General features: G+C 38.9%; 2 protein-coding genes and 1 pseudogene across 7 annotated transcripts in view; 1 reads left to right on the top strand and 2 right to left on the bottom strand.

Annotated features, from left to right (window-relative positions):
• The window catches only part of DPY19L4 (dpy-19 like 4), a 62,342-nt gene extending 51,556 nt beyond the window's left edge, over nt 1-10,786 (bottom strand). The window contains exons 1-2 of the mRNA XM_082858958.1: nt 10,728-10,786; nt 4,954-5,064 (exon numbers count right to left, since the gene is read on the bottom strand). Of these exons, the coding sequence (XP_082715084.1) occupies nt 4,954-5,064; nt 10,728-10,743 (127 nt within the window). The 5' untranslated portion in view covers nt 10,744-10,786. The remainder of the gene's footprint in view (nt 1-4,953; nt 5,065-10,727) is intronic.
• Nucleotides 1,798-3,278, top strand: LOC309974441 (nucleosome assembly protein 1-like 1; annotated as a pseudogene). Its single transcript has one exon. The product of its transcript is annotated as a nucleosome assembly protein 1-like 1 (transcript).
• A 10,236-nt stretch (nt 10,787-21,022) lies between the features above and the next one.
• Nucleotides 21,023-26,434, bottom strand: part of ESRP1 (epithelial splicing regulatory protein 1) — a gene marked incomplete at both ends in the record, with an annotated part of 55,654 nt that continues 50,242 nt past the window's right edge. For 4 of the 5 annotated variants that reach the window (XM_082858959.1, XM_082858960.1, XM_082858962.1 and 1 more), the window contains one exon: nt 26,144-26,244. In XM_082858959.1, coding sequence (XP_082715085.1) covers nt 26,154-26,244 — 91 coding nt within the window. Of the gene's footprint in view, nt 21,044-26,143; nt 26,245-26,434 lie in introns of those variants that run through there. The other variant, XM_082858963.1, reaches the window with a different exon arrangement.

Here is a 26,434-nt window from a genome sequence, read left to right as displayed (position 1 = left end):
TGTATCTTCAGAATTCCAGAATGGGATCAGTCCCTATTTGGGACATGCTGTTCTCATTACAAAGGAAAAGAGCAGCAGAACAGACAAAAACATACAATGCCTCTTATAATTTCTGGTCAGAACTAGTACACTGCTACTTCCACTCACATCCCATTGGCCCAGGAAAGTCACATGGATAAACCTGACAACGGGGTAGGGAAGTATACTCCACTTCAGAGAGGCAATCCAAATCACATGGTAATGGGAAGGAATGTATAATCCACTTTCAGGGCAGGGAGAAAACATTTGGGAACAATAGAAGGATCCACCAGGATTTGCCCCATTAGTCACAAATGTCTACTTCCCTCCCAAAGGCAAAACACACTCACTCCTTCTCAAGAAAGATACCCTTAGAGCAGCTTACTCAGCCTGCTTTCTGCATGTAGAAAGTTAGGGACTCATACATCATTTTAAGACATGAATAGTTGTGTCCTTAATCTAGGTTGGCAGTTCTTTTGACAGTATGTCTCTCTCAAAGCTTAGCCAGCAATTCTCCTAGGTTTTTACCTAAGAGAAATAAAAATAGATGTCCACAAAAAGATTCGTACAAGTATTCACAGCAGCCCTATTCATAATAGCAGAATACTGGAAATTACTCAAATGTCCAATAGGAAAAGCAAGAACAATTACAGCAAGAAGAATGAATCTCAAAATGATTATATTTTTAAAGGATAACATATTGAGCTAAGTGAAAGAATCCAGGCACAAGGACATATATGTTGTATGACTCCATTTATATGAAATTCTAGAACATGCAAAGGTAATCAATATTGAAAAATATCAGAAGAGTGGTTGTTTTGGGGGGTACAGGGAAAATCTCCTGGAAAGGGACACAAAAGAACTTTCTGGGATAAGGGAATGTTATGTATCTTAGTTGTAGTCAAGTACCCAAACTCATTTAATTAAATACAGATGATTCTGTGCATTTTTTTTTAAGCAGGGCTTTCTTTTCTATTTATTTATTTATTTATTTATTTATGGCTGCGTTGGGTCTTCGTTGCTGCACACAAGCTTTCTCTAGTGGTGGCAAGCAGGGGCTACTCTTTGTTGTGGTGCACGGGCTTCTCATTGCGGTGGCTTCTCTTGTTGTGAAGCACAGGCTCTAGGCATGCAGGGTTCAGTAGTTGTGGCACACAGGCTCAGTAGTTGTGACTCATGGGCTCTAGAGCACAGGCTCAGTAGCTGTGGCGCACGGGCTTGGCTGCTCCGCGGCATGTGGTATCTTCCCGGACCAGGGCTTGAACCCGTGTCCCCTGAATTGGCAGGCTGATTCTTAACCACTGCACCACCAGGGAAGCCCTGATTCTGTGCATTGTATGATACGTTAGCTATACCTTAATTTTTAAAAATTAAATCATTCATTTTTGCAAAGAAAAGACAATTTTGTTGGCTTTTTACCTACTTGATTCCAGTCAACTCCATACTCCAATAACTATACCCACAATTCTTCTAGATAAGCCTCTCTCAAAGATTTAACTACAAGTATTTTGAGCTTATGAAGCTTTATTTGTCACAAAAAGCCACACCCTTTGTTCTTTTTCCCTGAGTGCTTTATTCAACTAAAAGGAGTTAGTAGGAGCTACTTTAATCCATTCATACATTTTAACAAACTATGTGACAGTCATGCCCTTGATTTGGGCGTTGCCCTAAGGATTCATCTTAATCAGCCTTTGTTACTTAAAGTATTTCTCAATTTTATTGAATATTTTTTCCTAGTTGAAAAGACAAACAATACTAATTTCAACACTACAAGCCCCAGAAATTTTGGATTCCTATTTTCCTCTTCTTTCCTGACTGCAAATGGGCCAATTCTGTTCTCATGTGTCTCTTTCCTGTAATCAAAAGTAGCTGATAGCTTCTGCTCCTCCCACCGCCGCCCTGAGTCACTGCCTGCACACCTCTGGCCGCCTGGCTCCCCCTGCTAGCCACTGATATTTGGCATTCATACAACATGGCAGACATCGACAACTTGTCTAGGGTAGTTAAAAGATGTGTGAATGCTCTCAAAAACCTTCAAGTTAAATGTGCACAGATAGAAGCCAAGTTCTATGAGGAAGTTCATAATCTTGAAAGAAGGTATGCTGTTCCCTATCAGCCTCTATTTGATAAGCGATTTGAGATCATTATGCCATTTATGAACCTATAGAAGAAGAATGTGAATGGAAACCAGATGAGGAAGATAAAATTTCGGAGGAGCTAAAATAAAAGGCCAAGATTGTAGATGAGAAAAAGGATGAAGAAAAAGAAGACCCCAAGGGAATTCCTGAATTTTGGCTGACCATGTTTAAGAATGTTGACTTGGTCAGTGATATGGTTCAGGAACGGGATGAACCTATTCTGAAGCACTGAAAGATATTGAAGTGAAGTTCTCAGATGTTGGTCAGCCTATGAGTTTTGTCTTAGAATTTCACTTTGAACCCAATGAATATTTGACAAATGAGGGCTGACAAAGACATATAGGATGAGGTCAGAACCAGATGATTCTGATCCTTTTTCTTTTGATGGACCAGAAATTATGGGTTGTACAGTGTGCCAGATAGATTGGAAAAAAGGGAAGAATGTCACTTTGAAAACCATTAAGAAGAAACAGAAACACAAGGGATGTGGGACAATTCATACTGTGACCAAAAAAGTTTCTAATGACTCTTTCTTTAATGTTTTTGCCCCCCCTGAAGTTCCTGAGAGTGGAGATCTGGATGATGGCTGAAGCTATCCTTGCTGTGGACTTTGAAATTGGTCACTTTTTACATGAGCATATAATCCCAAGATCAGTGTTATACTTTACTGGAGAAGCTATTGAAGATGATGATGATTATGATGAAGAGGGTGAAGAAGCAGATGAGGAAGGGGAAGAAGAAGGAGATGAGGAAAATAATCCAGACTATGACCCAAAGAAGGATCAAAACCCAGCAGAGTGCAAGCAGCAGTGAAGCAGGATATATGTGGCCTTGAGGATAACCTGCACTGGTCTATCTTCTGCTTCCCTGGAAAGGATGAATGTACTTCATTTGACAAGCCTATTTCAAGTTTTTTGTTGTCTGTTTGTTTGCTCGTTTTTGTTTTTTGCAGTCTAAAATAAAAATGTCAAAAAAAAAAAAGCTGCTGATAATCAAGGTACTCTAGTAATATTCTGTTTGTGATCTTGTTATCTAAAATAATTTAAAAATTAGTATTAAAATTGCAACTATTCACAGGAAACAGTTTTATAAAATGTTTTGTCACGCAGATGGATTATTATTTTCCAGCTCCCAAAAAGTTTTCTTGCTGCTAACCTTTGAACTAGATCTGTAGGTGACTCACTGCCTTTATCTTATGTGAGCAAATTTATATAAATGGCCCCTGAACTCCCTATGGGAAAGAATCTATTTACGAAAGCTGTTCAGCTCCTAAGGATGGCATATTCTCCAAAGCCACTTTCAGATATGGTTCAGAAGGATAACAGAAACGTAAGGACCTCCAGAGGATGAAGCCAAGGATGACAAAGAACAATGAACTGGGAAACTACTTCCAAGGAAAACAACTAGGGCCTAATCAAGAAACATTCCCCAGAGGAGGAAGACCTCATATTTACCTAGTAGGATTTCAAAATTGCTATGGACCAGTGGTTAATGTGTCTCTCACTCTTCCTCTTTCTGAATGGAAGCATTTATTTTGATATCATATCCTCATCCAAAAGTGCATAATGGGAGAGGGGGCATGTGCTTTGCTAAGAAAAGCCTGCTTACAAGGCAGGCTCTTGGCAGGCATCTGGGAACCTGGATTTCAAAAGGGTTCCCACCATTTTCTAATGAGTGGTTTACTGTGCCTAACTTATTTGTGCAAACAGTGTGGTTCATACCTACTGCTTTCCTTCTGGGAATCTAGAATTTTACTATGCATTAAGCAGAGGCTACATGACCAGCCACCAGTAAAAACCCTGAGCACAGTTGCTAATAAGCTTCCCAGGTAGACAAACCTACAAATGTCACAATTTGATGCTGAAGGAATTATGTATGTCCTATGTGACTTGGAAGCTTCTGCCTAGTTTCTTGCAGTCTTTAGCCCATAGGTCCTTTCTCTTTGCTGATTTTCTTTTGTATTGTTCACTGTAATAAATTACAGCTGTGAATATGAATAAATTCTGAGACCTGTGACTCCTCCTAATCTCTGAACATGGTGGTGTTCTTGGGGACCCCTGACACAGAGCAGATAACTTGTCTTTTTAATTCATAGGTCTCTGGATTGAATGAGTCATAGCTGACCCTGATGAAGATAACAAGACCTTGGGCTTCAAGACTGATGCCCTGACTGGATAACACTGGGTGTCTTCCTTGGGGTCGGGGAGGTACCAAGTATATTTTGTCTGAGGGAGACAAGTAAATATTTATGACCAAAAGGCCAGAATGTGGTAGACTTATTCTTATTCCCAACTATTTTGTCCTTTCCTGTAAAAAGATTTTTCATCCCTGCCTATTACCATGTGACTTGCCATGCTTCCCTGTAGTCAACTAAACTTCTCCATCCCACTGTCTAGATTGATTATATGACTTGGTTGGGCCAACAGAATGTGAGTACAAGTGACAGTGTGCCAGTTCAGCAGAAATTTTAAGAGGTACTGCATGACTCTGCCTGTTCTCCTGCTCTTTTTCTCTGCCACAAGAAAAACATATCACAAATAGGGATTATGCCTTCATGACATGAAGCTACATCAGCCAACCTACAGCCACAACATGTAATGTTGATCAGAAATAAATGTTTTTTGTAAGCCAGTGAGACTTAGGAATTGTTCTACAGCAAAACCTAATGCAAGTTGACCAATATCACCACATACTTAAGATAAAATATGTTTATACATTTGAAATATTAATGTAAAATATATTACCTAACATAACTATTTTTGTAATAGCATAAAAACTCCAAATCTCTCTAACTTACGTTTTGGAACTCTTTCAGGAATTGCAGTATTGTTGATTTTCTCTTCTTTGGCAGATTCTTTATTTTCTGAAGACTTTGGCTTTTTTCTTTGGCGCAGTTCTATAGTTGGTCCTTAAAATATTTGAAAAGTTATTGCAATGTATGTATCAAATTATTCTGTCTATATCTCAAACTGATTTACTTTTATTATACTTAGGTAAAAGTCCCATGAAGAACTATTTGTACCAAAGATAACTTTCTTCATAATTATTTTAGCACTCCCCGCAAAACTTTCCTTTCCTACAAACAAAAAGACAGTATAAGTTCTGCCTCCAACTCGTGCTTTCATAGTCCTACTGATAAACTGAGCTCTTCTCCTGAGATGATGCTATTTTCAAAATATCCCAAAATAAGTAAACTCTTTTCCAGAATGACTGGAGAACAAAGTGTTATTTAATAAATTAGCTTATTATTCTAGTTACCTGAGAGTATAACATGCATCATTCATAAGTTAACAATTTTTTAAAATAAAAATAAAATACATTGATCATAAAACTATACTTCATTTTTTTAAAATAAATTTTATTTACTTATTTATTTTTGTCTGCATTGGGTCTGCATTGCTGCACGTGGGTTTTCTCTAGTTGCGGTGAGCAGGGGCTACTCTCATTGCGATGGCTTCTTTTGTTGCAGCGCACAGGCTCTAGGTACGAGGACTTCAGTAGTTGTAGCACACGGGCTCAGTAGTTGTGGTTCATGGGCTCTAGAGCACAGCCTCAGCAGTTGTGGCTCACAGGCTTATTGCTCCGCAGCATGTGGGATCTTCCCGGACCAGGGCTCGAACCCATGTCCCCTGTATTGGCAGGCGGATTCTTAACAACTGCACCACCAGGGAAGTCCTATACTTCATTTTTTTTAATAATCCTGAAGGTTCTGGAGAATTTCACAGTATCATTCAACAGTCTTAGAGATTTAGGTATTGGAAAATAGGCTGAACCTATAAAATCCCTATATTTGGGAAACTCTCAGAAATTTTCCCAAAATTAGAGTATCTACTCTTTCTATACCCAATTAAAAAAATGTAATGCAGAAAGTACCTCGAAATCAGTAAACTAAATTCTAAATTAAACAGGAATTTACGATATTCAACTTAACTACTTTTCCTCCCTAGAGTTAATTATGAGGTAGACTATGTCATGTAGATATAGGATACTATGATGGGCTGTCAAGGTTTCAGGTGGTACAAGAACTTATCTCCTTCTAATAGAAGCAGAGAAGAGTTTTTTCTTTTTTCTTAGTAATGGCTTAAGGCTAGGAAAAATGAGCCTAAAAAGAGGAGTTAAAAAAGGAGAAATGAATCAGCTACTGTTGCTGATGATCAGATGGCTGATTCTCTACCTTTACTGTGGAAAATGAGTAAAATGGATTTTAAAGTAGCTTCAAAGCAAATTCACATTTGCTAAAATATCTTTAAACACTGAGGGAAAAAATACTGTATATTTAGTGGATTCTGTCTGACTAGTTAATTTTTAACCATTTCTATACTATTTATCATTTATTTTATAATCATGTTAAGTAGTAAAGTCAGTGAATACATTAGAAAATGACATTATTAGAAAAGCCATACCATGGATATTGAGTATTTTTGCATACAAATCTGGAACAACTAATAAATATTATTATATTCCTTCTTCATGATTTCCTTTTAATTTTCCCCCGCTATGGGTTAAAGCAAAAGTTAGAAGCATTCAACAAGAATGAAAATTTATGTAAAGCCAAATGAAGTCTTCAAATGCAAGTTATTATTTTAAATTTTATTAAAAAAGAATACATGGAAAATATATAACCACAAGACATATACTTAGTAGATACACGTGCATGATTAAACACATTAACAGTACTGGATTAAAAAATTTTAATTGGGTAATTTCAGAAATCAAGTTAACAAATCTACTGAGGAAGTTAACAAATTATGTGACCAATGGGTTAGATAGGGCTTTTTTTATTACAGTCTAAAAGCACACATTTAAGATAAAGATAATTTGGGAAGGAAGGGGATATTCACATAAAGTGTTCTTTACAAAAAGCTATTATTTTTCTTTTTAAAAAAATTCTCTATAAAATCAATCACTTTACAAGGATTTTAATAAAGTGTTCTCTGTGCACATAAATGGTTTTTTTGTTTGGTTTGGTTTTTGGTTTTGGCCGCACTGCGCAGCATGCAGGATCTTAGTCCCCTGACCAGGCATGGAACCTGTGCCCCCTGCAGTGGAAGCACAGAGTCTTAACCATTGGACCACCAGGGAATTTAACAAAAATTTTGCACAGAACCCCATTATTTATGAAGTATATAAATCTTAATCAGTCATCTCTCAGGAATCTATATTAGCAATGTTTATCATACAAATAAATAATCTGTAAAGGATCTATAATACTGTATTTTCTTTATTATTATTTTTTTGGCCGTGCTGCACAGCTTGTGGGATCTTAGTTCCCTGACCAGGGACTGAACCCGCAGAGTGAAAGCGTAGAGTCCTAACCACTGGACTGCCAGGGAATTCCAATACTATATTTTATTGATTCTAAGAAGCCTATATTTTAAGATACTATTTGATGTTTTTCAAGGTGAAAATTGGCACTACCATGTTAAATATGTGCATTGGTTTTAAGACATGGCAATTTCAGTGGCATTAAACTGTGGGAGCAAAAAGTACTACTTGGGAAATACAGTAAACTTTTTAACCAATCTCTTCAATCTTGTCCCTAAATTTTTTGCCTGTGACCATAAATCAAAACTGACTGGATGCAAACTTTACCTCATTTCCTTTATATTGATCTTTTAACTTCATAACTGATAAACAAAGCCCAGAATCTTTAGGTGGGTAAGTAACAAAGGCCAAAGCTGTGGACAAACTAGATTATTAATCCTGATAGGAAAGCTCTGGGATAGAATTCAGGTTTCCTTTTCACTATCTTATACTTTTAGCATTGTAAAGAAAAAGTCAAAGTAGTAAATCAACTATATTTCAATTAAAAAAAAAAAAAAAAAGAGTGACTTCCCTGGCGGTACAGTGGTAAAGAATCTGCTTTCCAACGCAGGGGAAGCAGGTTCCATCCCTGATCGGGAAACTAGGATCCCACATGTCACGGGCAACTAAGCCTGCGCGCCACAGCTACTGAGTCCACGCACCCTGGAGCCTGTGCGACAACTAGAGAGAAAACCCACACGCCACAACTAGATAGAAACTCGCACACTACAAAGAAAGATCCCACATGCCTCAACGAAGACCCCACGTGCCGCAATTAAGACCCAACAGCCAAAATAAAGGAAGAAAAAACAAAAGAATCTAACCATATCAAAAATAAAGAATAAAAGAAAAAGTCAAATAAATAAAAATGATAACATAGCCACAAAAATAACCTGCTATTTCAGTCTCTGGCTCAGTGATCTTCACATAAGATAGTTAACAGGGCTACAAATAGGCTTGCAAATGTCCATCTAGACTATACATAGCAACTTCCAAGTGAATTATGAACATTACTCTGCTCAAGGCTATCACTTCTTTCTTTGCTCTAACATATCTTCCAGGAAACATAAATATAAATACCATGACCCTCTACAGCATGAAGAGAAGATGAGATTTCCCAAAGAGTATTTACTTAGAGAAAAGTGGGACAATGAAGAGGATCCAAGTGAATGTGAATGATAAGCAAAAAGCGATATAGAGAACATCTGGATACAAGTAAAATAGACTATTTAGTCTAATTTTAACACAGTGAATACAAATAACATGCATTTATTTATGTATTTATTTATTGCGGTACGCAGGCCTCTCACTGTTGTGGCCTCTCCCGTTGCGGAGCACAGGCTCCGGACGCGCAGGCTCAGCGGCCATGGCTCACAGGCCCAGCCGCTTCGCGGTATGTGGGATCTTCCCGGACCGAGGCACGAACCCGTGTTCTCTGCATCGGCAGGCAGACTCTCAACCACTGCGCCACCAGGGAAGCCCAATAACATGCATTTTGAAAAACAGTATAGAGTGCCTAATAAATGGAAAGTACTCAGAAAAATGCGTAGGACATAGACATGTTTACTATAAATATCATTACTAGATTACAATAAATGAGAATTACTCACTCATTGTTGACTATTATATCCCGGTACCTAACACATTAGACAGTCAAATATTTATGGAATTAAAAACTCTGTTGAATAAACTTTAACAAAACTGCAATCCATTAATTGTTCCAAGATGTATTTCATTGCTTTGGATTATCTGTAATTCTACAAACAAAAATCATTTTTCATTTTATATCACAGAATTAAATTTCACAAACGTGTATGGTTTGTGAAACCATAACTGGTTCTACATCATACCTACTTGGTTAGGTGTAACTATAACCTCTTAAAACAATTTCTCATTTGCATGATATAGAATATTAAAGACTTTTAGTACTGCAGTATTAATTTTTTTATGCTTTAACTTAAGTGCTCATGGAAACATATAAGCTAGCTCATCAACCTACCCCTAGAGATTTGCAGTTAATCAGAAAAGGAAAAAATATCAAAAAATGTATTACATATACTGCAACCAAAGAAAACCAAGGCAACAAACAGAATTACATTCTTCCTTACCAACTACAAAGAGTTTTGGTTCTGAAGCTGTTTTTAGGTAGAGTGTCTTAAATTTAGATCAGTTTTAACACAGAAAACTTAAGGAAGACGAGGCAAATATGAAGCAAGAGGGAGCACAGGGACAGAGCAGCAAGACACAGAGCAACAAACAATTCTTACAATTAATTTTTTTAAATTGCTTTCCACTGAATTCTTGAAACTCCCTTCTTGCACTCTTGGTTCAGTAAGGCTTCAATCTAAACAGATCACATTCACAACTCCCCTCAATAAGGTAAAAAGTCGTGTTTTCCAAAAGGATGAAAAATCTAACTGCTCAGTCAAGAGACACCATTATACCTATGCCTGAAAGTAGCATGCCTATCATGAAGATATCATGACACGAATGTTTCCTATAACATCTCTCACTAGCTAAGTTCCTCCCAACTCCGCATTTCTATCTCATACCTATCGATTTCTATGAATTAATTTTCTTGGCATTGGCCCTGAAGGGGCATGAAAAGCTTTCTCCAGCCCACCCACTTTCACCCAGAAAGTACTCCTGGCCTCCAGATGCCCCCAAAACCACTTACATCCCTTCTCCCTTTTCCATCTCGCCCTAACCTGTAACTGAACTTGACCTTCTTCAGTTTCTGCTTGCTCATCCCCTCCCAATCCACCTTACCACGTCTACCCCAAACCCTTGCCTCTGTTTGTCCCCTTGGCCTGCGGCTCCTCTCACTGGTGATGACTTTGTATCTGTCAGACTCCACAGACCTCTAAAGAGCGCACTCAGACTGAGGGGCATTTGGTCAAACAACTATCCCTCTCGAAAATGCATTCAGTACCTAAACCTACATCTTCTAAACCAAAGTATGTCCCCCACCCCCATCAGTCATCTGCTCACAGCCCTCCCTCTCCATCACTCCCCACACGGGTTTCTCTCTTCCTACACGATTCCCAACTTCAAGCTCCACTTTCGCTTCCCACTAGAGCCGACACAACTTCGGGCTATTTACTCCGCTCCTTCTGAATTTCTCCACACACCTCCCCCCGCCGCCCCGCTCTTTCCCGCCGGACCGCTGCGGCCGCCCGCAGCCCCGGCCTCCGGGGCCCTCGAGCCGCCGCCCCCTTTCCCGAGACCTCGGGCGACAGTAGGCGCGCTGGACCCCAGGGAGGTCACCTTCTTCCTCCGCCATCGTCCCGGCGGAGGCCGGGGCGCCCCTCCGGCTCCCGCGCGGCTCAGAGTCTCCCGCCCTCCGTGTTGCGGAACCCCTCGGCCTCCCCAGGCCCGCTCCCGGCCGCCGCGCCCCCACTTCCTGACCCGCCCCCCTCCGGTGTCGCGGCCAACCGCGTCCCCCCGGGCGGCCCTGGAACCAGAGTGCCGGGAGCGGAGGGCGGCCGGAGCGTTTGGCGGGCGCGCGTGGTCCTGCGCGGGCCGGAAGGCGGCTCTACGCGAAGTGGCACCGCCCACTGCTGGTGCTCCGGGACCGCTCCCCCGGCTCCCCGCCCCCCACGGGAGGCGAGTGCGGGCGTCCAGCTGCCTCCCCTTTCCTCGCCTGTCCTCACAGTTAAGGTGGGCGCCCGAGTGGGCTTTCTGGGGCTTTTGTGGGTGGACTCAGGTAGTCAGAGAATATCCAGATCCAGCCCGCATACCCGCCCCATTTTACAGAGAGGAAACTGAGGTGCAGCGAGTGTAAGTCACAAAGCTAGTCGAAGCCAGAACTGGAACCCAGGGCTCCTGCGTCCTCCTGGTGCTTTCAGAGCGAGGCAAAACCCTCTGGGTTGACGCGTTGGTTTAGTAAGCCGCTAGACATCTACAGGAAAGAAGCTTGTACTTGGAACTTAGTGTTTTTAACCACCCAAACTGGTTAAACAAATGTATTTGCATGATATTATTTTGAAAACAGTAATACTTATGGTCAGTGCGGGGGAGAGGTGCGTTTAGATATTCCACAACAATGGAACATAGTTTTAACTTGTTATACTGTTTGTCTTCACTTTTATTATATCTGGCATTCTCCAAATATACCAGGATCTATCTCCCTCAACAGTACTAAGAAGTAATTTAGGAACTGACAAAATGCCCATTATAGAACGAGAGGAAAAAGGCTTCTTAGCAGGCAGCAAGAGTCTCCTTCCTTTATCAAGTTAGGATATTTGGGGAGAAGCTATCAGTTTTCAGTGCTGTGCAAAAACAGTTCCAGGAACTCTTTTTATGCGTTTGGTTGCATGTAAATATGTCTTGCCTGTCAAACAGCACTGGACCAGGAGTTAGAAACATGGATGGAAGATACCAGTTGCCCAGAAAAGGCCTGGGTCAAAGCAGAGAGAACAAAACTGTTGGTCTTTGAAAACCACAAGAGCCCACGTACACAGCAGCAGATTTCAGCGTCCAGCTTATCAGATGATAAGCAGGCAGAGCTCCACCTCATGCAAGAACAATACAGTGGCCACTGAGGGCCACTGTTTTCCAAGTCTAGGGTCTTGAGGTGATGACTATTCCTCCTATAGTTCCTTCATGATCACCTCAAGGACTTAATTGTAAATTTAAGTATAATTTAAATTATACTGCATGCTCTATACAGTAGTGGAGACAGAGAAAAAAATAGCTTCTCAAAATCAAATGGAAACATGACAGAAGAGAGATAAATATTCACTCTTTAGATACTAATCAGTGGAATCGTGATTGTGTTCCCTAGTAGAAACATTCTTCCCTTGAACCCTAAACTTCCACATAAGAATAATGAGAATGGGTCATTTTATCCCTGAACCAGTGTAATTTTGCTATGAGAAAAATAAGACATTTTTTGTTCAAAATATCAACTCATCCAAAAAGATGTACCCCTAACTGCTCAAGATGTTGCCTTGCAGCTGGCCGTATAGCTGAGCGTTCAGTAAGTCATTTCATAAGTCGATAAGACCAGCTGCTTCCAGATAATAATGCACATAGCTAGTGGACACGTGGTCCTAAGATAACTTCCGATTCGAATTTGATTGACCATTTTACGACCGCAAACCATGGGCTGCTAGTTTCCCATCCAGAATTTGAAGGGTCATTTCATTATCCTTTGCCTCAACTTGACCAATCCTAAACACCTCAAATTTTCTCAAATGGTCTTTTATTTACAGTCCACTCTCAAAGAACAATATGATTTTCAGCCTCCTCTCTAGAAGTTTGAGGACCCCTTTAGTATGCAGTAGATATTTTTAGGGATTGATGTGAAATGCTTTGTTGTAAGTCTTTTAAGAAAATGTAGACTAGGAAGCTATTGTAGTAAACTGGGTTAAAAAAGTAAGGTCTTGAAATAAGGCAATGGAAATAAAAATGTTCAAAGAGAAGGGATTCAAAAGATGCTGGAGGTAAATTTACAGGGCCTAGTGACAAACTGGATGTGATAAATGATGAGTTGAAATGATTCCTAAGGTTTCTATCTTAAAATTAAATATGTGCCTTCTGTGTGCCAAGTAGTTTGTTACCAGGATATGAGACAAATATAAAACAAAAGCCCCTGAAGACTTACCTACTTGAAACCAAAAAAGTACAGGCGAAGTCTATTTCAAAAACATTCTTCTATCCAATGCGTCACCTTATTACTAGTAACAGAATAATTAGTGTGAAATCTTTGCATTAGTTCAGCTCTTCTTCTGTTAAAGATATGGAACTCTGATTCATCTTTATTATGTCATAAATTTGTAATTATCCATTGATGAACATATTTAAATTATTTTCAAACACCATCTCCTTTGTGAAGTCTGAACCAAATATGATCAATTCATCTTTGAAAACACATAACACTCTTACCACCATTATATCCTGGCTTGTATTTTGGTCATGTTTTATACCGTTGTTTCAACTCTTTGAAACACATTGTAGACAAGTATTTTGGTAATTGACTTAAAAGTTGTTGACAATAGTATTAGCTGTGGGTGTCTTAGAAGACCAACGTGATAAGCTGTATATTTTGCACTATCAACGAGAACTATGATTTGAAGCCGTTTTGTCTTAGCTTGTCACTAGTTCTACTTGTGACTGTGGATTAATTTTTTTTTTTTTTTGCGATACGCGGGCCTCTCACCGTTGTGCCTCTCCCGTTGCGGAGCAGAGGCTCCGGACGCGCAGGCTCAGCGGCCATGGCTCACGGGCCCAGCCGCTCCGCGGCATGTGGGATCCTCCCGGACCGGGGCACGAACCCGTGTCCCCTGCATCGGCAGGCGGACTCCCAACCACTGCGCCACCAGGGAAGCCCGGATTAATTTTTTTCTCTGCCTTTTCTGTAAAAAAGGGGATAAGGGGCTGCACTTATCAGTTGCTCCTGCAGTTATTTCTCAAGCAGGCCTCACTTCTTCCTCATTGTTTGAAGCTATGCGTCAGTGCCTCTTGAGTATATTTGCTCTATTATCACTCCTAAGGATCTGCTGTCTTCCTTTTCCACTGACTGGGAGAACTACAATCATACAAACCAACAGAGTCAAACTGGGAACCATATAATCCTCCCTAGTGGGACACATTGAACAACGTGTGTTCTATTTAGATATTTTTGAATTAACATATTAAGCATCTTAGGACATTTTCTAAAGTAGGTTTTTTTTCCTACAGTTAAAACTCCTCCAGGAAGAGACTTTTTTTTTACCAAATTGATCATATGAAATAATATTCATAAATAAAGAAAAACATTGTTGGTACTAAGCGGCCTATTATCAAGATTTTCCCAGGCAAAGCTATTTTAGTAGACAAAGGTTGCTGACTTTGGACCAAGTTTCCATCCTCTCTTCTTTCAGATAAGTAAGCCCTCCAAATATTTGTGAAATTTAGTTGAATTGACTATTAGAATTGCCAGGTAATATAGGACACTTTAGTACATGTTCCATGCAATATTTGGGCCAGACTTAAGCTAAAAATTATTTGTTGTGTATTTGAAATTTCCATTTAATTGAGTATCCTGCTTTTGGTTTGATTTTTTGTTCCTCTGTTGACCCTATTTATGGATTGAGACTGCCCCCTCAATGCTAGGAGCTCCCTAGCATTGACTACTCTTAGGCCTTCTGGGCACATGTAAATAACAGATTGAATTCTTTCGCATGATAGAGGAAAGGTAGTTAGATAGCAGATGGATTCTGAGTACCTCAATTATTAATTCAGGAAAGAATCTGCCATTCCTAATGCCCTGATACATGAAATTGCTTCTGCTGTCTTCCCACCCTACAAAGGGCTCCAGCTAGAACTGGATGGGTCTAGTGCAGTCCTGGAGCTGCCATTGAACCACTTCTTAGTCAACCAGCCAGTGCAGATGATTGACTGGGCATACCTAGACCTGCTGTTTGGAGGACTAATCACACTTCCAAAGTATAGGTATCTTAAAACCAAAAGCATACAGTGATTGTGGGGGGGAAAAGTATTTCCCACCAATTATGACTTATCACCATAACAATTTGTGTGTAACAGAGTAATGGCCATGATATTTTTTTAATACAGTAAAAGAACAAAAAGCTGTTCATCGATTATGACATGATTTAAATATAGATATATTTTTAAAATCTTGTTGGAATCCTAGATAGGCACTCTGGTTGAGAATTGGAGATGGCAGAAGCAGCTGAAATCATGTTTAGGTAAATTTCTCTTTGGATGTGTATATCAATGTGAAAGGCAACTCTCTGAATTTGTACCTCAGTATAAAAAGCATACTGTTAATAACTAGATTAATACTAACATTTTAAACATTTTTAAACGGTGCTAAAGAAAAACAAGTTTTGATTTTTAACATTTAAATTTGTAAACAACTCTAAAAGAAAACTGTACAAAGCACATTAGTTTTCACCAGCAGGAATGAACATACATTAATTCATTCAATAGATATTTATTGTATATATCCCAAGGGCTGGCTAGTCACTAAGGATACAGGGGGAAAGAAGACACATTTTACCTTGATGGAAGTTACAACATGGGGAGCAGATTATATAGGGAGATCTTACAGAGTCTAGTGAGTCAGGAAAGGCCTTCCTCAGAAAAGTAAGATTTCTGCATAGCAGTCAGTGAAGAGAGGAATAACAGGAAAAAAATGTGTTTCAGGCAGAGGAAACAAAAAGTGCATCATTCCTGCGAAGAACTGGAAAAGGTACAACGAAGTGTAGAGCGTGAGAGGAAGAATGCCTTGAAAAAAGCTCAAGAGGTAGGCAAGAGTCAGCTCATGCAATAGCATCCAGTGATACATTTGGGTATTTTTTCCTACAGCAAATGGAAACCTTTAATAAAAAGATTTTAAGGGCACATAAGCACTTTGTTGTCTTCTTATCACACATGCACACAAAAAATAAAGAGGGTGGGAGGAAACTTTCGGAGGTAATAGATATTGGTGGCATTGATTGTGGTGATGGTTTCACTAGTATAGCCTTATCTCCAAGGACTCACCAAGTTGTGTATGCTAAATAAGTACAGCTTTTTATATCTCAATAATACCTCAGTAAAGTGGTTTAAAAAACATGTAATCAGATCTGTTTTTTAATTTAAAAGATTGTTCTTTTAAAAAAACGTACTGGCAAGAGAGGAAAGCAGAATTTGATATAAAGAATCCAATACTGAGGCAAAGAACCGGTGAGAGTTACTGATGACTAGGATGGTGAGGGAAGGAAGTTAAGAATGGCTTTCTTGGGCTTCCCTGGTGGCGCAGTGGTTGAGAGTCCGCCTGCCGATACAGGGGACACGGGTTCATGCCCCCGTCCGGGAAGATCCCACATGCCGCGGAGCGGCTGGGCCCGTGAGCCATGGCCGCTGAGCCTGCGCGTCCGGAGCCTGTGCTCCGCAACGGGAGAGGCCACAACAGTGAGAGGCCCGCGTACCGCAAAAAAAAAAAAAAAAAAAAAGGCTTTCTTACCTTTAATACCTGGTGGTATGCGGTGCTGCTTCCTGAAGTAAAGAGAACACAAGGACCAGCAGGTTTTTGGACACAGAAAGATATGTTCTTTTTTAACATGTTGAAATTGAAACGCCCAGGGAGACTTCCAAATGGAAATATCTATTGCATTGTTGGGTTTAGAAGCCGGTAGCTCCAAAGAAGCGTGTGGAAGTAAATTAGTGAGTTTGCCCAGAGAATAGATAGAGAAAGTGGCTCAGGAAGAAATCATGAGAAACACCATCAGGTAAGGAAGGATGAATCTCTCTCTCTCTCTCTCTCTCTCTCTCACACACACACACACACACACACACACACACACACACACACACAGGCCGAGAACCGTCCAGAACCAGCTGAGAATTCCACATTGGTTTTTTTTTTTAAAATGTTTCTGGTGTTTACTATCATATTGGTTTTATGTGCATTATAAAACACTGGCTCAAATTCGAGTCTGTAATAAGCAGCTTTGTTACCCATTTATCAACATTCACTTTTAGTACAGCAACAATACATAGCTATTGAATAATTCAGCAGCTGAATTAATGGCATACTGGCAATAAAGTAAAAAGGCAGACCAAAGGAACACTATGAAGCACTACTCCGTGACTCTGTAACGATGGACTGTATTTGTGCAATGCTAGGAAAAGAGGAGCAGCTAAGCAATTAGGAGAGCATTAATCACCTCAACCTGTCTCCAGATCTTTATATTCTAGATCCTTTCCTGTACTTTCTGTGCAACCATGATATGTTTTACTTAACCTACCCTTCATTTCCTGGTCTATAAAAATAATAATAGTGGTACCTACTGTAATAGGTTGTTGTGAAGATTCATTTAACCAATACAATGCTTTTTATTGTTGATCACACATATTCTCGGTGGGTTTTTTGGTGGTTTTTTTGCTCATAGTATACTCTGCCAAGGTAATGATTACCAGCTTGGGTTTTGGCCCCAAATATCCCTCCACCTTCCATATAAAGGAATTGAGGGGAAGTACATTGAAATAAGGACATTTGCCCTTTAACTTAGGTCTAAGCTAGGGGCAAGTCAAGCTGTTTGTTTCTGAACCTTTTATCCCTCGGGCCACCCTTTGGGATCTTGGCCTTCAAGATCTCACATAACACAAAGGAGGCAGCAAAAACGTAGAAAAACAATTTCTCGCTGTGGCACCCACTCAGTGCTCTCTTACTCCTGAATTTCATCCTGGTGGCCTTCCAGTCCTCAAAGTTTACATCACCTCCTGTCTAGTCTGTGTCTCTTATTAGCACATGGGCTAGGGAATGGAGTACTGAGCACAACTGTAGAGATTCAACCTTAAACAGAACACATCTGGAAACTGAATTACTTCCACCAGTTCAATCCTATTTATCCTTTTCCTCTTCTCAATAAGACCACTTCCTACCGTGGCCCAGTTTTAAACCTGGAACTCCATTTTACTCATGACCCAAAGAATTTGCTTCAAAATAATACAGCAGTGGGGAAAGTGGAAAGGAATATGGATAATCTATATAATTACATATAATCCTATATGTAATAGATTATACAATTGATTACATAATCTATAGGAGTGATTGGCTTTGAGTTCATAATTGTTGAAGCTGGAAAGACACATGGTGGTCATTATTCTATTTTTGTATATGTTAAAAAATTTTTCCCCAAAGAGCTAGGGGAAGCAGAGAGGAAGAGAAGTTGTGAAATCAACTATAAACCTACAAGGTGGACCTTTAAGGTTTTTTAATATACTCAAGTCCTCTCTATTCTCAGTCTCTTCCTTCCCCACCAGCTTTACTCGATTCCATACCCTCCTGACTGCCCGTGTTCCTTTTCTGCCATGAGGAGGGCAGCTACATGAGGTGCTATTTCAAGGAGGTAAATAGGAAATTCCCTTAGCCCACGCAACCTGTTTTTCTTGAAGGCAAGGAATAGCCTGGACAATGTTAAATGCCTGCCAGAGACATCAAAGCGCAAAAGAACGTGCAGAACCTCAGCTTGCCTAGAGAGCTCTGTTGCCTCCTCGCAGATAACAGAGACCCAAAGCTGAAGCACAAAATGGAAAGAAATTGCTTCATTTTTATAAATGACATTGGCAAGGACTGAGACTGAAAAACTGTCTAGGTGAACTAAACTTCATTTGGTGAATGCTTAACAAGAACATTTATGTAGAAATGTACTAGACATTGAGGGAAATACAGGTACTTCCTGCCCTTGAGGTTATAACCTAAATCTGGAATTGAACTCTATAAAATAGAGTATATACATCAAATAAGTGATACTGACAATATATGTAACTCTGAAGTGGTGTAAGTCACACGAGACTTAACCAGGGTCCTAAATAAATTTGGCTTAGAGAGAATATTCGAGAACTCAGCTTTAGCAAAGAGTGATTGGAATAAAGGAGGAGCATGTGGGATTCAGAAACGCTAAAGTTCTAGCTCTTATTATATGGCTTTTAAGAAATGGCTTGGACTTCCCTGGTGGCGCAGACGTTAAGAATCCACCTGTCAATGCAGGGGAAACGAGTTTGAGCCCTGGTCCGGGAAGATTCCACATGCCACGGAGCAACTAACTCCGTACGCCACAACTACGGAGGCCACGTGCTACAACTACTGAAGCCCAGGCGACTAGAGCCCATGCTCCGCAACGAGAAGACACTGCAATAAGCCTGCACACCGCAACGAAGAGCAGCCCCCGCTCGCTACAACTAGAGAAAGCCCGGGCACAGCAACGAAGACTCAACGCAGCCAAAAATTAATTTTTAAAAAAATCCTTAAAAAAAAAAAAGGCTTATGTGGCTTGAATAGGTTTTCAAATTGTCAAGCAAATAGAGCCCTAGTAATAAGATGCAAGGACCACGTATTAGTATCTATCACTACCATAACTTAAGAATTTCAAAATCAAAGTCTCAGTGATTTATGTTCTAAGGATAGTTGTTTGATCTGTATCTGAAGTGCATTAATCATTGATAGCTTTTACAAATACTTATAGTAACTTAGGTAAATATCCTACCACCTCAGGAAAAAAAGGCTTTACCCACCACACCCTTCCACCATTACCCTTAACTCTTCTAATAACAAAACAGAATGCAAACATTGAGATTAAACAGGCAAGTTTTATTATCAAATGTAACAATTCTACAAAAACTCAGTAGTATTGTAGTATTACTGCCTATCTTAAAGTCTTTCAGAGCTTTGGGCAGACAGCATCTTAAGGTAGCCAAGTAGAAAGAACTATTTTTCTGATCTTAAGTGCCAGTTATCACCAATTTTCACACAAAATGGTTTTTCTTTTTATTTCTCCTACTGCAGTTAAAGGGCCATTGCTGGTCAGTGAAGAGGGAATGTTCGGCTCTCCATTCAAGGTGTTAAAGTAATGCAAAGTAAATAAAAATAGCAGCCACATAAATCTGCATGGCATTGCATCCAAGCTAAGGACAATATGAGTAAATTAAAGAAACGTGCACTCAATTAATCAAATCCTGTTTCCTCTTTGGAGTTACACGAGGCAGCAGTACTATCTAGCTAGTGTCTAATATTGCACTTTTGGAGCATAAACACAGCTAAACACATAGTGCTAAACACTGACAGCATCAGTACCTGTTCTCACCACATCAGTGTTTACCTCTCAGTCTAGCATGCTGACTATAACCCTATGCTTTTAAAAGTTTTAATTATTTGACAGTTAAGGCATTAGAGAAAAAGTTTTAAGGCTATCTTAATATATACAAGCATTCACTTTAGTTAGTATATTGCTTTCTAGAATACACTGTTCAAATATCTCATTTTTGTGATATTAAAAACTATGGAATTCCTTATTAAAGTCCAAACCATCAATAATGGGAATAGTACAATATAAAATAATACATACGAAGCCATAATATTCAATTACAATTCAAACTAGAAATTACTAACTACACGTAGCTGCTTCATTTTTGGTTTTACATTTTGGCCCCTAGTTCATTCTTATTTACAATTGATACCTACTGAGAAAAAATCCAACTTTTTAACTATGTATGTTTTGTGGTGGGTGTACCATTTCATCTCACTTCTTCCAAGGTGTTTTAAAAATAGTTTCGGTGGCTGTTAACTGTAAGACACTGTGATGGCCAAGAGACTGGGAAAATATGAGTTTTATTTCTTTTTGTAAGTTTGTGACTTTATTCCAGGACCTTATTCTTGAGTTACTTAGGAAGAGCACGTGATTGTGCAGAAGATGGGGAGAAAAGAGTGGGAACACACAAAAATGAAGCTTTCATAACAGAGTTCCTGATGGAGATAGTAGACACTAGTGGAGTATTTTTTTCCCCCAAGACTTAAAACTTAGGAAACACCTATGATGCCACGTTAGCTGGTAGTAATGGAGACACCCGATTTCAAATTCGCATTTTAAATGCCTATTTGCAATCAGCAAGGAGCCAAGCATGCTGCTTGCAATAAGAATTTGGCTTCACTGGCTCAAATTTTTCACTCCATCAAAAGATAGGGCACAGGCCCACTGTCCAATCATGTTTGCTGAAAATACTGCAGCCTGAGTGTAGACAAACTTCTCCTGAAGTTGCTAGAAGTTGTCTTATGTCTGAAGGATTCAGGATCACCATACATCTTTCAAACACTGAAAAAAATGAACAAAGGAAAAATTATAGTCTCTAAATTTTACAATTCTTAGTAGCCATAAAAAAAGATTCTGAATTCTAAACGGTCTGAAAAAGCCTTTAGGTAGTCCAAATTTTTATTTTACACAGACAGAATTGGGATTTACCCAGCAAATTCTCAGGGAATACAGAGCTGACAAGTGAAATTTATGTGATAATTGGCATTTCCACAATACCCTACCCTTTGTATGGGATGCATGGGATGACGTGTGTGTTTTCACCTCCCCACTTAATTCTTTTGTGAAGAGACTATTCTCCTCATTCCTTATTCTGGGTTCCCAAGTTATCAGAACATTTTACTGATACTAGAGGTTTAATACCATTTTAAAAATAAATTAAACCATTAAGACAAAAATTTTAAATTAAATTCTAGTATAAGAAATTTTTAAAAATTTCAAGAATATTTGTATCAGTAAGAAGCACTAAAAGGGGACTTCCCTAGCGGTCCAGTCAATAGGATTCCTCACTTCCAATGCAGGGGGTGCAAGTCCGATCCCTGGTCTGAGCACTAAGTTCCCACATGCCGTGTGGGGCGGCCAAAAAAAAAAAAAGCATTGAGGAATGACACTGACACTGTAGCAAACATGAGCTCTACATGTCAGTGACTAATCGATAAAAGCCACCTTTATGTGGATTATTTCATCCTTACAACCACCTTATTATATTACCATGTTATCCCCACTTTACAGATGGGGAAACCGAGGCACAGAGCAATTAAGCCAATAATTGGAAGATCTAGAATTTGAATGTAAATTAGTTCCACTGTGCTATTTTTCTTATACACCACACAAAATCTTTAAAATGAAAACTGTAACTAGGCATGTGTATACTTTGACATGTAAATGAGAAACAGAAATGAAGATAGAAATAAAGATAGCTGTTCAGAGTTCAGCCTTATTCACATGGCCAGTTTGTAACTGTGGTTAAGACTAGATTTGCTTTCAGAACAGATTCCAAAATTGGTAGAGATTTAGATTCAGGTACTTTAAGAACAGAGAAACATTTATTTGTTAGAACTCGCTTTTAAAATGTGGTTTACAAAGTGACCATAGTTAACATTTAGCTTTAAACATTATGCATTGAAACCTCCTCCTTGGTACGGACAAGAAAATCTCTATCAATGACCCAACAACATTATTGTCCAATAACTATTTTGTCCTTCTTCTGGCAATAGCAACAGATTTTCCTTAAATGACTGCCCCTCACCCAGTCTCAAGGCCATAAAGAGGCAACTTTACTGCTGAGCCCAACAAGTGACTCAGATATAGCCAATAAGAGCCCTGCATATCCTTGGCCACAGTGGTTTCAGAGATGGACTTAAAGTGGGGCCAGTGACACTGAATTCCTGGCTTCCTCTGGACTTGCAATGGAAGGGTGGGAAGGCAGGAGTTGCTGGGGGTACGTCATGGAGAGTTTGGTTGAGAGTGAGCCCTTGGATCCAGCCAAGTCAGTCAACTCTGGACCTGTCTGTTATCAGAGTCAATGAATTCTACCTTCCTCATTCTCAGCCCATACTATTAGTATTCTAGTAGGAAACCATTGTAGATGCTGAAAATTATACCTTCATATTTTGTCAAAATGTGGAAGAGTTCAGAAGAAATTAAAAGTTTAACCTTCTCAGACCTGCCTTTTAATCCCAGTGGTATCCAATGGAATTTTAGCATTTAGCAAAGAGCACATTCCTAGCTGCCAGCAAAAAATAGAAAATCTCAGACAAATACGGAGAAAATGTTTCCTATTCCCCTTTAGCTGCAGGAAAGCAAACACTATTATGCAAAGACAGTTTTGAAGCTACAATTGCAAGTATCCACAAATCAGTCTTTCCTTTCTAGTAAGGTCTGTGTTAAAACATACAATGTTGTATTTTGCATTAAACTGTCATTAAAAGTACTATGTACCAAGAATTCTTTTAAGATATCAGGATTTCACCAACTGGTGTTATGCCCTATGGAATGAACCTAAACCCCTTAAAAAAAAAGCTTGCAATTCTGATTAGTTGTAATATTTTATTTCCTCCCAGTAATTCTGACATCTCTTTTCTGAAAGTATAATTCATAGGTGAGATTTTTTTGTTAGGACAGAAGAACAGCTTCTTCTTCCTTATATTAAAGATAAAATAAAACCCATAACTCAGATTCTTTAATCAAAGAAAGCCTGTTTGTCATTTAAATCAATAGAATCAGCATTTATCTGTTGTTCTTGCCCATTTTTATAATACTATTTGGAGGAGGAAGACAGAAGTTTTGTCTAATTTTGAAAGCTACATTTTTTATCCAAAAGATACCTTGAGGGACTTCCCTGGTGGTCCAGGGGCTAAGACTCCATGCTCCCAATGCAGGGAGACCAGGTTCAATCCCTGATTAAGGAACTAGATCCCACATGCCGCAACTAAGAGTTTGCATGTCACAACTAAAGATCCCACATGCTGCAGCGAAGACCCTGGGTGCCCAAGACCCGGGTGCAGCTAGCTAGCTAGCTAGCTAAATAAATAAAAAAAAAACAAAACTGAAATCTCTAAAATCAAGCAAACAAAAACAAACAAAAGATACCTTGAATTTTTGGGCCAAAAACTAAAATATTGATCCAAAAAAAAAACCAAAAAATGATTTTTCAATCCACAAAGTAATCTAACCTATTCACTTAAGAGACCAAGTATAAAAAACACTCTTCAAATGAGTTACATGGAGATTTTTTGTTTTGTTTTGTTTTTTTTGCATAAAATTTAGCTGTTGTGAGAATACCAGGCTTAATATATTGCAAGAATCTCCAAAAATACCTAGTATACAGACAAAAGTTTTCACAAAAAAGCAAAGAAAACTATAAGCACTTTATCTTGACTTCCCAGCTTTCAGAACTATGAGAAAGTAAATATTTGTTGTTTATAAGCCACCCAAGTCCATCGATTTGCATTAGGACAGCCTGAATGGATGAAGCCATTTACCAAATGATCAAGTTGATACCACCAGGGAGGTCATGTGGGTATAGTACAACAGATATTTCGTGTCATGAGATCTCATGAGAGGGGCTCTTCACCTCTATGTATTCTTTCCTAACACCCATTACCCCAGCCTAATCACAAGAAAAACATTAAACAAATTCAAACTAAAGGACAGCCCATAAGACTTCAAAAGCAGCATAACTCAGAATTGTCAAGGTCTAGAAAATAAGCAAAGACTGAGAAACTAACACAGGCCAGAGGACACTAAGGAGACAGGCCAACTAAATGTGAAATCCTAGACTGGATCCTGGAATAGAAAAAGGACATTAATGGAAATACTGGTGAAATCTGAAAAATGTCTGAAATGTAGATAGTAGTCAGAAACATTGCCCGTGTAATGATTATTGTGATCATAGCAACAAAATAGTTATTTGTATACATAAAGAACTTTAGTTTGTATAACTTTATACTTATTAATCCACCTAATTCTCACCCCCCAAAAATGTTACATATGTAGAAGAGATTTTTTCCCAATTTTTACAGAGAAGGGAAATGTCACCTCTAAAGAATTATCATCTCCATATGTATGCAAAATATAGTTGTAAATATAGTTAAGAAGCACTTGTTGACAGATTTAAATTTATGAGCTGACCTTGCCCCTTTGAAATCCTAGGAGTATGAGACTTGGAACTCACAGTGAAAGTGGGGGGTACCAGAACGCTGGCCATCTGAGAAGGCATTCTTTCCAGCCCGCCATCACAATCTCCTTCTTTGGAGGGAAACTTGGGCATCTTTAATAGACTGTGAGCTGTCCTTGGGGGTCTTTTATGACCAAAAAAAGAGGCATATCTACAGTAGTTCTTGGGGCAGTCAACAAATATTGGCTGGTTTGAGAGGACTAGGCTACATGAGAAGACAGATAGTGTGACTTTTTTCTTTTATTGATTGACTGATTGATTGATTGACTGATGGCTGTGTTGGGTCTTCTAGATTTAGTTTAAAAGAGAAGAAAGACATGCAACAAAAACCTCACAGTCATTTTGGAATGGAGCATATTTAAAAGTATACCCAGATGAAGCTTAAAACCATTATGCTAAGTGAAATAAGCCAGTTATGAAAGGACAAATATTGTGTTATACCATTTATAAGGTACCTAGAATAGTCAAATGCATAGAAACAGAAAAGAGAATAATGGTTCCCAAGGTGCTGGGGAAAGAGGGAAAGGAGATTGTTTAATGTATTTAGAGTTTCAGTATGAGAAGGTGAAAAAGTTGATGGTGGTAATGTTTGCATAACAACGTGAATGTACTTAATGCCACTGAACTATACACTTAAAAATGATTAAAATGGTATTATATTATGTATTACTTTACCACAACATTAAAAAAAAATGAAACTAGGAAAAACAAGTGTAACCAACTCGATAGAATTATCATATGACTCAGTGATCCTACTCCTAGATATATACCCAAAATAATTTAAAATACTCAAATATTTGTACATAATTGTCCATATCAGCACTATTTACAATATCCAGAAGGTAGAAATAGCCCACATGCCCATCAACAGATAAATGAAAGAAACAAAATGTGGTATAGCCATACAATGGAATATTATTCAGTCACAAAAAGGAGTGAAGTACCGATACACACTATAACGTGGATAAACCTCAAAAACGTGAAATGAAGCAGATTGGTTGCCTGGGTCTATGGGGAGGGGAAATTGGGAGCTACTGCTTAATGGGTATAGGATTTTCTTTCAGAGTTGATAAAAATCACTTAATTGTATACTTTAAAATGATTTATTTTATGTTATGCGATTCTTACCTCAATTAAAAAGAAAAACAAAAGAAAGCAAGCATACCCAACCTGTATTCCACAGGATATGAATAAATTTCCAAATGGAAAAGTCTTCCCATATATGTTGCTTAGATACTATCTACTTAGATGACAACCTTAATTCCAGTCTCCATTCCTTCTAAGATTTCTGACATTCTTACATCACATGAAGGGAAGATGGCAACTGCCACCTGACTTCTAAAAAACACTTTGAGATTCTTGACCTCTATTTGTTTGGCCCTTCATAATTTAACTTTCACATCATAGAGCCTTACCTTCTTTTCTGAGGATGGTCTAACTGCTGGGGCCCTTAAATACAAACCCATTCTTTGGATAGAGTCCTGGCCTGGTCATTTGTGTGTACAAGTCCATCCTCGGTTGCATACTAAAATGCAAGTTAAAACAAACAGGATCAAAAGATGGACAAATTGTCACTATGGATGGTTAGTATTTCAACTGAATAGATCTACCAACTGAATTATAGGACATTTAGACCATAGGAAACAAGTTAACACTGATACAAGCCATATATGTAACTGCTAATCCCAAGTGGTCATTTCTTACTTAACTCGTCT

This window comes from Leucopleurus acutus, assembly GCF_964270905.1.
Source record: "Leucopleurus acutus genome assembly, chromosome: 17".
In the NCBI taxonomy this organism is placed as follows: domain Eukaryota; kingdom Metazoa; phylum Chordata; class Mammalia; order Artiodactyla; family Delphinidae; genus Leucopleurus; species Leucopleurus acutus.
This window is presented reverse-complemented; position numbering and strand designations above follow the sequence as displayed.